A 14,333-nucleotide genomic window follows, 5' to 3' on the forward strand; every position below is an offset into this window, starting at 1 on the left:
TGCCCATTGGGGGGGTTGCCTCTGTGTTTTGGGAAACTTACAGTTTGAGGTGGGATCATGGCTGTACACCTATTCCAGACCAGTGTGTGATGTGTATCCAGTCACTGATGGCTCCCAGTAGTGTTCTATACAGTTCTTGTCTATTTACACTGTTCTGGAGGATGAACTAAATTCCACAACTCACTATGATGCCATCTTGCGTAACATGAAAAAAGCATCAAGGGAAAAATAAACCATCACAAACAAGGTAAGCACAATAAGACCATGTGCAAATTTCTCAGCAGAAACCATGGAGGCAAAAAGGCAGTGGTAGGATATATTTAAGATTCTGGACAAGAAAAACTGCCACCAAGAATTTAAAACCCATCAACACACTCCTTTACAAATGAAGGGGAGATTAAAATATTTTCAGAAAATCACTGAAACAATTTGTGACAAAGAGAGCACCTCTACAAGAAATGCTAAAGGAAGCACAAAAAATGAGAAGTTTGGAGAAGAGAATAGAAATGAAGATTATCAGGATAGATAAAAGGAGAAAAAAAATAGATACAACACACAAAATCCAAAAGACAAAATGGCTGAAGAATGTAGTACCTTTACACTAATAATATTAAATGTAAATGGATTAAATTCCTGATCAAAAGACATAGACTGGACAAATGGATTTAAAAAAACAGGATTCATCTATATGCTGTCTATTCAGACTCATTTTAGACCCAAGGACAAACTGGTGAAAATGAAAATTTGGAAAAAGATATTTCATGTAAACAAGAAACAGAAAAGAGAAGGGGTGTCTATACTACTATACAACAAATTAGACTTCAAATGTAAAACAATTACAAGGGACAAAGAAGGATATTTTGTGTTAATAAAAAGGAACAATTGAGCAAAAAGACATAGCAATCATAAACATTTATGCACCAACCAAGAGTGCTCCAACATACATGAGGAAAACTTTGACAGCAATGAGTGAGAAACAGGCACCTCTAACATAAGAGTTGGAAACCTCAAATTCCTGTTCTCATCAAGAGATACAACTTGTAGACAGAGAATAAGGTAACAGAGATTTTGAATCATACATCAAAAGAATTAAGCTTAAAGACATTTGGAGAACACTACACACAACAGGAGCAGAATACACTTTGTCAAGTGCTCATGGATCATTCTCAAGGACAGACTATATGATAGGCCACTAAGCAAGTCTCCATAAATTTAAAAACATTGAAATTATGCAAAATACTTTCACAGATCTTAATATAATGAAGTTGGAAGTCAATGACAGGCAAAGGACTGGAAAATTCACAAATATATGGAGGCTACAGAACACACTCTAAAAAACCATTGGGTATAGGAAGAGAGTCCAAGAAAATCAATAAATATCTAGAGGTAAATGAAAATGAAAACACAACATATCAAAATTTATGGGATGCTGTGAAGGTGGTACTGAGTTGGAAATTTAATTCTGTAAATGCATATATTAACAGAAGAAAGTGCAAAAGTCAAAGAAGTAATTGCTAACCTGGGAGAACTAGAAAAAGAATTGCAAACCATCCCTGTTCTAGTTTGCTACCTGCCTGAATACAATATACTAGAAACGGAATGGATTTTAAAAAGGTAAATTTAATAAGTTACTAGTTTAAAGTTCTAAGGCTGAGATAAGGTTCCATTTAAAGCAAGTCAATAGAAATGTCCAATCGAAGGTATCCAGGGAAAGATTCCTTGGTTCAAGATGACCAATGAAGTTCAGGGTCTCTCTCTCATCCAAGAAGGCACATGGTAAACACAGTCATGATTTATCTCCCTCAGCTGGAAGGGCACATGGTGAGCACAGCATCATCAGCTAGCTTTCTCTCCTGGCTTCCTGTTTCATGAACCTCCCCAAGATATGTCTTCCTTCTTCATCTCCAAAACATTGGCTGATGCACTCTCTGCTTCATGGTACTGCAGTATTCTCTGCTCTCTCTGAATCTCCTTCATTCTCCAAAATGTTTCCCCTTTTATAGGACTCCAGGAACTTATCAAGACCTACCCAAATGGGTGTAGACATGTCTCACTTACTCCAGCTTAACAACCACACTTGATTAAATCATATCTTCAGGGAGATGATATTACTACAGTTTCAAACATACAGTATTGAATAGGGATTATTCTATCTTTATGAAATAGGATTTTGAATAAAACATGGCTTTTCTATGGTACATACATCCTTTCAAACTGGCACAATCCCCAAAGCAAACAATAGGAAAGAACAAATAATAGAGCAGAAATAAAAGAAACTGAGAATATGAAAACAATAGAGAAAAGCAACAAAACCAGAAGGTGGTTCTTTGAGAAAATCAGTAAAATTGATAGAACCTTAGTTAAGCATACAAAAATACAAAGGGAGACTATAAATAATCAAAGTCAGAATAGAAGAGGGGAATACCCATTGGCACTACAGAAACAAAGGAGGTAGTAAGAGGATATTAGAAGCAACTTTATGGTAATAAACAAGACAGTGTAGAGGAAATGGATAAGTTCCTAGAAAGGTATGAATGACCAACATTGACTATAGAAGAAATTGATGTCCTCAGCAAAGCAATCACAGATAAAGAGATTGACTATGTCATCAAGAAGCTCCCCAAAAAGAAAGTCCAGGACCAAATGGCTTCACATGTGAATTCTACCAAGCATTCAAGGAAGAATTTGTACCAATTCTGCTACTTCAAAAAAATTGAAGAGAATGGAAAACTACCTAACTCATTCTATGAAGCCAACATCAACCTAATACCAAAGCCAGACAACCACACTATAAGAAAGGAAAATTACAGAACAATCTCTTTAATGAATATAGATGGAAAAATCCTCAAAAAAATACATGCAGATGGAATATAGCAGCAAATTAAAACAATTATAAACAAGACCACATAGGATTTATTCCACATATGCAAGGCAGGTTCAACACAAGAATATCAATTAATGAAACACACCATATCAATAAATCAAAGCCAAAAAACCACATGATCATGTTGATTGATGCAAAAAAGACATTTGACAAAATTCAGTATCTTTTCTTGATGAAAATGCTTCAAAGGATAGGAACAGAAGGGAACTTCCTCAACATAATAAAGGGAATATATGAAAAACCCACAGTTAGCATCATCCTCAATGGGAAAAGACTGAAACCTTTCCCTCTAAGATCAGGAACAAAGCAAGGGAGCCCACTGTCACCATTATCAATCAACACTGTGATGGAAGTTTTAGCCAGAACAATTAGACAAGAAAAAGAAATAAAAGGCACCCAAATTAGAAAGGAAGAGTTAAAACTCCCACTGTTTGCAGAAGGTATGATACTATATGTAAAAAAAATCCTGAAAAATCTACATCAAAGCTACTAAAGCTAATAAATGAGTACAGCAAAATGGTAGGGCAGAAGAACAACATGCAAAACCAGCAGTTTTTCTATACACTAGTGCCATGAAATCTGAGGAGGAAATCAAATTTTCATTTACAATAGCAACCAAATGAATAAAACATGTAGGAATAAATTTAACTAAGGATTCAAAAGACCATACACAGAAAACTTCAAGACCTTGCCAAAAGAAATCATGGAAGACCTAAATAAATGGAAACCATACTGTGTTCATGGATTGGAAGACTAAATATAGTTAAGATAGCGATTCTACCCAAATTGATTTATAGATTCAATGCAATACAAATTAAAATCCCAAAAACTTTCTTTGAAAAATAGAAAAAAAAAACTAAATTTATTTGGAAGTGCATAGTGCCCCAAATAGCTGATAAATATATATATATATATATATATATATATATATATATATTTTTTACATGGGCAGGCACCAGGAAATGAACCTGGGTCCTCTGGCATGGCAGGCAAGCATTCTTGCCTGCTGAGCCACCGTGGCCTTAGCTGATAAATCTTAACAAAGAAAAAAGAAGTTGGAGGTCTCATACTACCTGAATTTAAAGCATATTACAAAGCTACAATAGTCAGAACAGCATCATATGGCATTAAGACAGACATATTGACCAATGGAATAGAACTGTATATTCAGAATTAAGCCCTGTAATCTATGGAGAAGTAAACATTGGTAAAGCAGTCAAGCCAACCCAACTGGAACAGAACAGCCATGATTGTTGGACTGTATGTATATGAATATTTTCAGTAAAAATATTTTTAAAACACTGAAAAAAAAGATAAATTGGATTTCACCAAGGTTGCAATTTTTTTTTTTTATCATGAGAGATAAGAAGTGTATAGGGAAAACATCCTGGAGAAGTATCAAACTTTCTCTCTCTCTGTCTTTCCCAACTCTCACTCCCTCTCTCTCTGCATATGTGTGTGCATGTGCATGTGTATCAAGCATCAAGGACTCTTGCCTTCTATGCAGAATATATGTAAACTGCCCACAGATACTTAAGCAAAAGACAAATAATACAATTTTAAATCATCAAAATATATAATAAGACAAATGTAACCATGTGCCAGTTCAAATATATTATTTATGCCAGAAAAGCCATGCTTTGATCCTGATCCAAACTTGTGGGAGAAGCTGTTTCTTGTAATTCTGGTTCAATATTGTAGGGTGGAAACTTATCATTACATTATCACCACCACAATGCGACACACCCAATTGTGGTGTAACCTTTTGGTTAGATGAAGATGTGACTCCACCTACTCCAGGTGGGTCTTGATTAGCTTACTACAGTCCTACAAAACAGGAATCATATTGGAGAGAGCAGAGAAGACAGAGAGAGCACATGTAGACTCTTGGACATCAGTTTCTTCAGAAAACAGAAACATGAATGTTTGAAGATGCTTGGAGCCCAGCAGATGTTGTTGTGGATCTTTGATGAGATGTTAAGCAAGCTGGAACCTGGAGAGAGCCAAGTAAAGCCAAGAGATGAATGGTGTCCCAGAGAAGCAAAGTGAGGAACCCCCACAGGAACAGAGGTCGAAAGAACAGTGCCCAGGAACAAGGGACCAGCAGACACCAGTCACATGCCTTTCCAGCTCTCAGAGATGTTCCAGAATCATCAGCCATTATTGAATTGAGGTATGTTTCCCTGAATGCCTTACTATGGATATTTTCTTGAGTTTAGAACTGTAAACTTGTATCTGAAGCCAAAAAAAATGGGCAAAAGACATGAACAGAAACTTTTCAGAAGAGTAACTACAAATGGCTAAAAGGCAGATGAAAAAATGCTCAACTTCACTGGCTATTAGGGGAAATGCAAATCAAAACCACAATTGATGTCATCTGACACCCACTATAATGGCCATCATAAAAAAAAGAAAGCAAGTACTGGAAAGGATGTGGAGAAAGAGGCACACATATCATCTTCTGATTGGAATGCAAACACGCAACTGATCTGGAAGGCAGTTTGGTGGTTCCTCAGGAAACTAAGTACAGAATTGCCATATGATCCAGCAATTCCATTACTAGGTATATATTAAGAGGAACTGAAGGCAAGGCCACACATGAACATTTGCACACTGATGTTTCTAGTAGCATTATTTATGATTGGCAAGAGAAGAAACAGCCCAAATGCCCATTAATAGATGAGCAACTAAACAAGCTGTGTTTTTTATATGAATATACATCATGGAATATTATACAGCTGCAAGACAGAATAAAGTCATGAAGCATGTAAAAGTGTGGATGAAACTTAAGGATATTATGCTGAGTGAAATTAGCCAGAGACAAGAGGATGAATATTCAATGGTCTCAAAAATTTAATGTAACATTAATGAGTGAACTTTGACACTAAACTTAAAAAAATGTTATTTAAACAGGTTATTCTGAGATAGAAAGAGGGTAGAAATTGTGCATTTGGTGCTGAAGAAATACAGAATGTACAACTGGTCTGATTGTAAAAATACAGAAATGGATAGCAGAAGACTATCTGATGGTAGCACAAAAATATAAGTATGCAGAATGAACCTGAATTTGAGAATGGTTGAGGGAGAAGGGTTAGGTGCGCATATGATATCAGAAGAAAAGATAGAAGATAAAGACTGATATGGTAAAACTTACAAATGTCTAGAGCAGACAGTGATGGGGAATCAAAGTGCAAATATAAAGATGTTTCTGCATGAGAGAAAACGAATGACAACATTGCAGGGTGTTCAAAATGGGATGACATATAGGAAAAAATACAGTCAATGCAAGCTAGGGTCTATAGCCAACAGTAGCATTGACATTGTCAAATGCTCCCACTGAATGTAACAAAAGCATTTTGCTTAAACTAAATGTTAACAAGCTGGGGATATGCAGGGGTATATATTCTATGCAGAAGAAAAGGAAATGTCTTTGTATAGATTATGGTGGTGAAGGCATGACTATTGTATGATTTGCAAATAAAAATGTTTAAAAATGAACAGAGAATAGGGTGACTGGGTGTTTCCATGGTAGAATGTTCACCTGCTATGTGGGAGATTCATGTTAGATTCCAAAACAAAAAATTTAAAAAAAGAAAATAGAAAAACAAATGCTAGAGAAAATGTGGAGAAAGAGCTTGTGCCAATTTGAAAGGATTTATGTACTCTAGAAAAACCATGTTTTAATCCTAATCAATCTTGTGGTAGCGCACGTTTCTTCTAATCCCTATTCAGTAGTATAGGTTAGAAACTTGATTAGGTTATCTCCATGGAGATGTGACTCAATCAATTGTAGGTATTAAGCTTGATTAGATGGAGTGGGTCTCCACCCACTCTATGTGTGTCTTGATTAGTTTACTGGAATCCTGTAAAAGAGGAGACATTTTGGAGAGAGTTCCTTTTGAGAATGAGGAGAAAGCCACAGAACCATGACAGAATGAGGAGAGAACTACAGTGTCCACCAGCCAGAGACTTTTGGAGGTGAAGAAGGAAAACACCCCCAGGGAACTTCATGAAATAAGAAACTGGAAGAGAAAGCTAGCAGACATCACCATGTGCCCTTCTATCCAAGACAGAAACCCTAATTGTCATTGGCCTTCTTGAACCAAGGTATCTTTCCCTGGGTGCCTTAAATTGGATGTTTCTATAGACAGACTTTAATTGGTCTTAGAAGTGTAAACTTGCAACTTATTAAATTCTTCTTTTTAAAAGTCATTCCATTTCTGGTATATTACATTTGGGCAGCTAGCAAACTAGAACAGAGATGTACCTATTCACTGTTGACAGGGAAGCTGAGAGGTATAGCCCCTCTGGAGGGCAGTGTGGTGGTTCCACAGGACGCTAAGGGATCTTGCAACCCATTGTTAGGTATATACCTACAGGAATGGTGTGGGGACACAAATGGATATTTGCATGCTGGTGTTCATGGCAGCAGTGTTCACTATTCACAATGGATTGAAAGAGGTGGACTGAGTGTACAATGATTGACAGTTGGAAGAAGGAACAGTGGTGCATACATACAACAGACTGCTAGGCAGCTGCAAGAACTAATGAAATTGTAAGACATGAAACTAGGTGAATGAAACCTCAGGACAGTATGTTGAGTAAAATGAGTCAGAAACAAAAACATATATATCACTGAGCCTCACGCATGGACTAATATGCAAACTTAGAGAACTGAAGTCAAGAGCAGGGGTTATCAGGCCTATTGTAAAGGGTCCTAGATTGTAAGATCTTATAGCAGTCACAGATATCCCAGAGTTGTAACTGTTGTTCCTAAATTCTGAGATTCTGATCTATTTGCATATAATGTGGCCATACCCTGAAACTTTGGGTAGTAATGTGACTCAGAGTTAGAGCTCTGAAGCTATGAAAGTCAGCATTACCCCATACAGGAACTGTTTAAAAATTGAAAAAGTGATCAGACTTCAACTAGAGATATGAAGTTGATCTGGATAGGACTAAATTAATCAGAGTACAGGGTAAAGGATTATATGCTTCATATTTTAAAACTTCAACTTCTCTGTGAGACCAAAGGGAAAGATGTTTATTTGGTGCAAAATGTGTATTTTGGGTAGCACATTATCTAATCTAACTTATATGGTTAGTTTATTTAAATACCATAATACATGGAATCTTGCATAGGGTGTGAGATTCTTGTTGGTTTGTCCAGGTTAGTGTGATGCCCCTATATATCCCAGAGTAATTTGAAGAGAGAATAAAAATGTATTTGCAAAGTCCCTGTGGTGGACTTGGGAGAAGAAGGAAATATTAAACTTCCCCATCCGGGAAATTCCACATATTCTCACGTGCAGTGGGAACAAACAACTTAATAGGCTGAACCCTCAATCTTGGGGTTCACCCCTTTGAAACATATTCCTGCAAAGGAGAAGCTGAGCCTACTTATAATTATGCCTATGAGTCACCCCCCAGATAACCTTTTTTGTTGCTCAGATGTGGCTTCTTTCTCAAAGCCAATAGGCACATGAACTCACTGTCCTCTCTCCCCTCATGCAATATGACTTCCAAAGATGTAAATCTCCCTGACACCATGGGACAGGACTCCCAGGATGAGCCAGGACCTAGAATCATTGGACTGAGAAAGCCACTTGACCAAAAGGGGGAAGAGAGAAATGAGACCAAATAAAGTTTCAGTGGCTGAGAGATTTCAAACAGAGTTGGGACGTTATCCTGAAGGTTTTTCTTATGCATTATATAGCTATCCCTTTTTAGTTTGTGGTGTATTGGATTGGCTAGAGGGAAGTATCTGAAATTGTTGAACATGATTCTTGAAGATGACTGTATAATTCTATATGATCATGGTGAAGAATATACAACTATTTGATGATATTGTGAGCCATTGATTGTATAACATGGTTGAACTGCACATGTGGATATGTCTCAGCAAATATATTTAAAATAAAATTACAGGGCCTACCCCTAACTTTGATGTCCCATTCAATGGCCATGCCTCAATTCTCCCAAATGAAAAAAAAGCACACTTTTTCACTTTGAGTTGTTTATGGCTATTGCCCCACTGTTTAAACTGAAATGCTTTAGGCAGTAATTTTTTATTGTCTTTACTACTCTGTCCCCAATGTCTTTTTAGCATCAGTAAATGTTTGTTGAATTACCATATATTACTGTAGCACTTAAAATGCCATTGTTTTCACTGCATTCAAAAAAGTGCAACTGACATGCTGCAATAAAATGGAACTAATATTGGTGGACAACTGTATTAATTTCTTGTATTAATTTTAAAAGTGAAACAAGGGATCTGATGGTAGATCTTCCTGTTGTAACAGATGGAACAAGTTCTATTACTATTACTATTTAATTATTCCTAAGAAACTTTGGAAATGCCAGGTTCCTAGAAGCACAAGACAAAGTAAAAATCCAGTTCTGCAAGTGTATTTTTCCTCCAGGAAAGGCAAGGCTTGGAATATCAATGTAAAGAACTGACATTCCAAAAAGAATCTCATCTGTTGAACACTTTTCAAACAATCAAGGGTGAGTCCCAAATCTCTAAAGACATGATGCAAATAAATAAATAAATACAATAACTGCACCTGGGTTTTCATCTTGACCATAAATATTAGCTTTAAAGCTGAGGAGAAAATATCTTTTAGATTCACACTTTGGAAATTAATGTTAGGTTATAAACTTGGCCATCCATTTCTTCAGAAGTCCTGAACTGACTTCTTATCATGTGGGTTAATGTGGTACTTCCTCTCTCTCACTGTTATTCTCAGAACTTATCCAAGGAATGAATTAAAACTGAATATCATATTGCAACAAATGTCAGGGTTTCTTCATAAATGGTTTTACTGAAAAAGAGTTTTCTTCTTAATGTGACAATGTAAATATTCAATTAGAAGTAAAGTCATGTAATGGAATATAAACTCATCTTTTTTTCCTGAGTCTTGGGAAATTTATTCATTTAATTTCCTTATTCTTTTAAAATATTATTGAGTAATGTTTACAAAAATGACTGAAGTTTCATGTGAAATGTGTAGTTCATAAATTGCTGCCAGAATTATTATAAATATTGTTTTTTTTATTTTGCTTCTTCAATAGAAAAAACAAGGTGAACCTCCGAAGCCACTGATATCTTATCTCCTCAATCTATATCTTGCTCTCAGTGTCACCAGTGTAATGTGATTTGGTTTGATGTAAAATAGCTCTTCTCTAAATGACAAGACCATTCATCATATGGGTTCTTTTTATTTTTCAAATTAATAGGGTCTTCCTTAAACAGTGACATTATACAGTTAGTGTCTCCTAAAATTACCTTAACAGAGACTCAAAAAAGGTGATATTGATATGGATTTTATATGTCATGATTAGGATCCCATGGTGAGAGAAAATAATGGTGATAGCTGAGATGTTCATGAGGAATTAGAACATAAGAAAGAGTGTAAAAGCCAAAATTTAAAATGAGTTTTAAAAATCTGCCAAACAAGCTACAAAGAAATTGGATAGCCATTAAGACCTCTTTAACTAAGTGAATTTTTCTTCAAAAAAGATTTCAGCAGAATAATTTGTGATCATCCCATCGGTAAGTTCATTTTTGGAACATTCATAATAATTAGCTCTTTTATTACCATTAATATTCTTATTCTTCTTCTCTCTTCATTTATATCAATATTTTTATACTAAGTATCTGTATAAAAGTGCAATTTAAATATCCTGAATTTGAAGGCACTTTATTTTCATTTCTAGAATTGTTTGGGAATGACAAGTTTTGCTCCATCATAATAGTTTCCTGTGTCCAGACCAACAGCACAACCTCAGCTGAGAAAATCACAGAATTATTCAAGAAAAAAATCCTAAGGAAGCTTTTTATGAATTGCACTATACAGTCAGAGAAGATCAAGGTAGAATCTTCATTCACCAGGACAAAAACAAACTAACAGAAACCTCTAATAATCTGAGAGAAGATTTGGTCAATATGGCTTGCAAATAGTCTGAAATGACAAGTTGTACGTAGACATGAAAGACAAAATCTACATAGCCCAGAGGCAATGAGAATGTGAAATAGCACTCTTTCTACTTTAGAGGCCAAATGTGGTAGCAAAGAATTGTGTTTTAAGGGAATAAGATGGCAAAACTTAACTATGTTTCAACAATAAAAAACTAAGGAGAGGTGCAAGGAGTGAGTGGGGCAAGATGTTTCTAGCTTGTTTTAAATAGAAAATGCCTAGGATGGCATTTTAAAGTGTCTCTTGCATTTGTAAAAGTGAGAAAAATGCCAAGCATAGAAAACAGCTATGAAAATAATTATACAGAAACTGACACACGAATAGAAACCTTGAATTTACAACCTTTTTTTGCAGCAAAATTGGCCAAGTCTAGTCCTGTCAGCAGTTCAGTCACTTGATCAGTGGCTCTCCCTAAGGTCAGTGAACTCTATGTTCACTTTATATGTGTCATCTTTAGTTCACATATTCATATAGGGTTGAATCAAAGTTTTTATACATATGATGGGTTGAATCCAGCTGGCTTGATATAAGGAAGCATTTTCTATATACTGACATGTTGAATTTGGCCCTATAAAAACAGTATATCCTGGAGACAAAGAGTGTCCTTTAATCATCACTTTGTAACATCATGAGCAAAAAGGAACATTGTTTGTGCTCTCTACCACAATGACAAATATCTTAGTGTGACTTGCACTTCCTCTATTTTTATCACTCTCACCAATTAGATAAATAGGCTATGAATAACTCTTTAGACAGAACATTCTCATAGGCTGAAGTGTTCATAAAATATCCTACATGGTAAACAGATGAAGATATACATGAACAGACATTAGTGAGCTCACAATGAAAACATTTGAACACTTATGTGCAGTATAAGACCCTAAGCTTATTTAATGCTTGCCCTAATATTTTTTTAATTATTTACATGCATTTTATTATAATGAAACAATATTTTTTCAGGAACACATTGTGAAATCATTTTTCATTACTTTAGGAGAAAACTCATTGTTTACTGCTTCAGTAAGCAAATGGTAAAGAAATGTTGTGTCTCTAGGAAAAAATCATATTCTCCATCAAACATTGGTAACTGGTGTCATCTCCATTATTTCCAGGCTAATGAATGCATCTGGAAGAGAAACTACCAACTCTGTTAGCCACTTTATCCTCCTGGGCTTTCCCTCAAGCCCAGAAATGCAGCTCCTCTTCTTCGGACTCTTCTCAGTAACCTACACTCTGACACTGATGGGAAATGCAGCCATAGCCTGTGCTGTGTGGTGGGACCGGCGCCTTCACACCCCCATGTACATCCTCCTGGGGAATTTCTCTTTCCTGGAAATGTGTTATGTCTCCACGACTGTCCCTAACATGTTGGCCAACTTCCTCTCCACAAGCAAGTCCATCTCCTTTGTGGGTTGTTTCATGCAGTTCTATTTCTTCTTCTCTTTTGGGTGTGATGAGGGCTTCTACCTTTGCATCATGGCCTTTGATAGGTACCTGGCCATCTGCCGTCCCCTGCATTATCCACGCATCATGACTAAAGAGCTGTACACTGGCCTCATTATCTTCGGATGGTCATGTGGGTTCATCCTCTTCCTAACTCCAGTTGTTCTAATTTCACAGTTGCCTTATTGTGGCCCAAATACCATCAATCATTTCATATGTGATCCTGTCCCTTTGATGATGCTGTCCTGTTCTGAAGATACAACCACAAAGTTCATTTACTCTACTTTCAATGCTATCTTAATGACTGGCACTTTTCTTTTTGTCCTTTGCTCCTATGCTCTGGTGATTCTGACTGTGCTTCGGATGCCCTCAGCTGCAAGCAAACGCAAGGCTTTCTCCACTTGTGCTTCTCATCTGGCTGTGGTGGTGCTGTTTTTTGCCCCTCTTATGGTGATATACGTTATCCCTGGATTAGGACACCCAGCAAAAACACAAAAATTTGTGACCTTGTTTTATTCTGTGGTAACACCACTCTGTAATCCTCTAATTTATAGCCTTAGGAATAAGGAGATGAAGGCTGCCTTGAAGAAAATATTCAGGACTGCAGAAGACACCCACAGAATATAAATGAAAACCGACATCCATCTCTCAGGTGTAACTTACCCTAATAAAATTTGGGTGATTATTATTGCTGTTATCATTATTGTAATAGAACGTATTGTCATTCTAAACACCATTTACCACAAGATACTCAGGATTTATTCAATGATGTATTACTTGTGAAATAGATTTGTATTGAATATTTATCAACTAAGTGACATGTGTCTTAAGAGAAACCATTCCCTTTCTGTAGAGTTCATTTTCTGGGAAAAAGACACCAGCCATCTGCTTTGTATTTTGAGCTGTTTAGCAACTTATACTCATATAATAGAGTCATAGATTGCTTTGTATATTAACATTATAAGCCAATCGTTCTACACTGGGAAATACTGACTAAAAAAGAAGACTCAAGTTTGAAAAAATTCCACCTTGCTAAAGTGTTCTCATATTGCCACATTCAAGAAAAAATAGCGGTCTTTAAGTATCTTCAAGGAACAACAAACTACAGCCTTAACTTCATAGGAAGTGATTTTTCAGAAAAATCATGAGATATGAATTAGAATTTTAAATTGCACTAGTTACCTACAGTATGGTGAAGACAAAGCTAAAGAAAAAGAACCACCATTTTTTAGGACATTGTATCTTTTGCTGAAAAGCCAAGAATTGGGTGCTTCAATATTGGACTTAGCATTAACATTCTGTGAGTGACTTAGCTACTTCTATGAATATTTTAAAAATTATTTAATTAGACATTTTAATTAGCATTGCTGCTTTCTTTTGAATTTTATTTTGTTCTCTGGCTGCTTTTTGTCAACACAAATATCCAAAGCATAATGTAAAGGAATAAACATACAATGCAATTTATATATTTTAGTTTAATAGCCTTAGAGAAGTAACATTCTTCCACATTGTGATGTGCAAGAGTAACTGCATTTCCTTTCATAACAAACCAGGGTTTAGAATACTTTCTGGGATTGAAAGGCAGGATTTCTGTGAGTTCTGAAAAGGCTGTAGTTGTCCTTGTTCTACTTCACTTAAGAAATACAAATTAAATACCTGAACAAATACCTGAAAAATGACAATATAAAAATAAAATTGAAACAAATTAGAATTTCATCCAATCTGTCCTCAGTGATAGATGAAAAGTGCTGATGATTTCAAAGTACTGGTAATTTCAACGCTGCTTTTGTTTATGGGGTTTAATGAATTCAGTTCCATTAATCTGTCTTAATTATATGAGGATAAAGGATAAGATTTGTGATGCTTAATAAAATATCATGTTAATTGTTAGGAGGTGTACAGTGTCTGTAATACTCTGAATTACTTATTAAGTAAGCTTTTCATGCCCACTTTAAATTCTACCCAATACTAAGGTTATTATCACTCGATAGAATAAATTCCAATTATTTGGTATATTAAGAAGCAAA

The 14,333-nt window shown here is 35.7% G+C and overlaps 1 protein-coding gene and 1 long non-coding RNA gene across 3 annotated transcripts in view; one reads left to right on the plus strand and one right to left on the minus strand.

The window, feature by feature from the left end:
- The window catches only part of LOC143655853 (uncharacterized), a 131,311-nt gene that overhangs the window by 45,435 nt on the left and 71,543 nt on the right, over positions 1-14,333 (minus strand). The gene's annotated exons all lie outside the window — the stretch shown is intronic.
- LOC143656488 (olfactory receptor 11G2-like) lies at positions 11,980-12,933 on the plus strand. The gene has a single exon (XM_077128595.1). It carries the CDS (start codon positions 11,980-11,982, stop codon positions 12,931-12,933), a length of 954 nt encoding a protein of 317 aa, XP_076984710.1.

Source organism: Tamandua tetradactyla, chromosome 14, assembly GCF_023851605.1.
Source record: "Tamandua tetradactyla isolate mTamTet1 chromosome 14, mTamTet1.pri, whole genome shotgun sequence".
NCBI classification, from domain to species: domain Eukaryota; kingdom Metazoa; phylum Chordata; class Mammalia; order Pilosa; family Myrmecophagidae; genus Tamandua; species Tamandua tetradactyla.

Excerpts from the sequence above, each read along its gene's own strand:
- LOC143656488 (XM_077128595.1), top strand. The coding sequence starts at position 11,980 with ATGAATGCATCTGGAAGAGAAACTACCAACTCTGTTAGCCACTTTATC.